This window comes from Austrofundulus limnaeus, unplaced genomic scaffold (assembly GCF_001266775.1).
Source record: "Austrofundulus limnaeus strain Quisiro unplaced genomic scaffold, Austrofundulus_limnaeus-1.0 Scaffold5, whole genome shotgun sequence".
Classification (NCBI taxonomy): Eukaryota; Metazoa; Chordata; class Actinopteri; order Cyprinodontiformes; family Rivulidae; genus Austrofundulus; species Austrofundulus limnaeus.
In genome coordinates this window covers 4,744,426-4,746,095 of record NW_013952407.1, presented here as the reverse complement: position 1 = coordinate 4,746,095, position 1,670 = coordinate 4,744,426, and the positions used below count along the sequence as shown (strand labels likewise).

Genomic DNA, 1,670 nt, shown 5'->3' with positions numbered 1-1,670 from the left:
GCTATGTTTAACGCTGCCAGGAGACGTAGGGAAATAAACGTAACGTTAAACTACGCAGCAGAAAGGCACGTGCAACTATGCAGGGCTACCATCCGGGTCGAAGCAGGAAAGCGGAAACAGCTGAACATCACGTGAGGTAAATATGCGCTACGTCAGAATTTATTCAGCAAACGTGTTTCCATCTCCCGTTTTGCGCATTAACTACTTTGTGAATCATCCAAAGCTCAAGCGAGCGTAAAAACTTTTTAGTGAATTGAGGATTTTTTTTCCCAATTTTGCTGTTTACATCCGACTTTTTTTTCACATTTTTAATGCGACACTTCTAAATACGTATCAAAAAGGCTTGATGGAAATACGGTTAATGTCCGGCTGATCGCATCAAAGTCCATACACTTTAAGTTTATCCTGCTGTGTTTATTTCAATAACGGTTTAACTGTGTTGTTTAGCTTCTCCGTTTATTTACTGTTTATTTTCAGGACCTGCCCTGCTGTTCGATCCACAGTTATACAAATCAGGTTCTGGATGCAGGTCAGCTGATCCCAGAAACTCTGTGTGCAGCAGCTTCATATCATCTGTTTACCGAACTTTATGACAATATAAAGGCTATTGTTAAGTGTTGGGTGACCATATTGTACATTAATTTTAAAAACGAAAAGCTGCAAAAAATATATTTTCAAACTATTTATTGGCAAATTTAGTCTAATAAATGAAAACATGGATGAAATATGAAACAAATAAAACACATACAAAGCAGAACACAGCTAAATGTATCAAAAGTATATCTATGCAATATTAGAATTTTCTGAGACAATGAATTTTGGTTTTTCGTTTTTTTGTTTTTTTTTCCCAGTAAGAGGTTTTTATTTAATAGAATTTTTGGACCAAAAATATTGCAATATATCACCTTGTTTACAGTATCGAAATATATCGGGATATATCAGGATATATCGTATCGTGACCCCCCTGTCATGATATGTATCGTATCGCCAAATTCTTGCCAATACACAGCCCTAGTACAAGTGTGTGCATGTTTGTACCTGTTGAGGGTCAGCCTGCTGACGAACATTAGGTGGGAACTTCCTCTGGTTTTGCAGCATTTGCTGTGGAGTCTGTTGTTGCTGCAATAGGAGCTGACAAGCCTAAATAAACAAGAAAATACAAAAACAAGTGTGGGGTGAGATAATATACATGCTTTGCTTTCTTTTAAACTCACAACAAATGTTTTTACTAACCACATTAAAACAATAAAACTTATTTGAAACTGTGCAAATCAGGAGGAGAAAAATTCCTATTTTTGCTGGAACATCTGTTAGGCATGTACAATAAACTTAAAGAGTAACTTACCCCAAAATTAACTTTTTTTTTAGCTGATAAACTGTCTAGAATGTGTCTAAAATGTTATATAGTACTGTTCCTGTGCTAATTTTGATGTTTTTGTGCGTATTTGTTCAAATCTGTAATATTTGGTCTAAAAACGTGTTTTTCTTGCTCATTTGGGTAGAGCAGTGGTACTGCAGGCTAATTTGCATATTGGTTAACGGCTCTCCACGGTGACGTGTCTTCTCCATGATTTCGTCCCAGCGGCTGTGTTCTGGTATAAAAGCCTCTCTCTAAGACACGCCCCTGCAGCAGTCAGAGGGTGGAACAGTTAGCAAGCTTAGCATGATCG

The 1,670-nt window shown here is 37.1% G+C and overlaps 1 protein-coding gene across 1 annotated transcript in view; it reads right to left on the bottom strand.

Annotated features, from left to right (window-relative positions):
- tnrc6ba (trinucleotide repeat containing adaptor 6Ba) overlaps positions 1-1,670 on the bottom strand; it is a 56,690-nt gene that overhangs the window by 27,596 nt on the left and 27,424 nt on the right. The window contains exon 13 of the mRNA XM_014025817.1: positions 1,039-1,140. Within this exon, the coding sequence (XP_013881271.1) occupies positions 1,039-1,140 (102 nt within the window). The remainder of the gene's footprint in view (positions 1-1,038; positions 1,141-1,670) is intronic.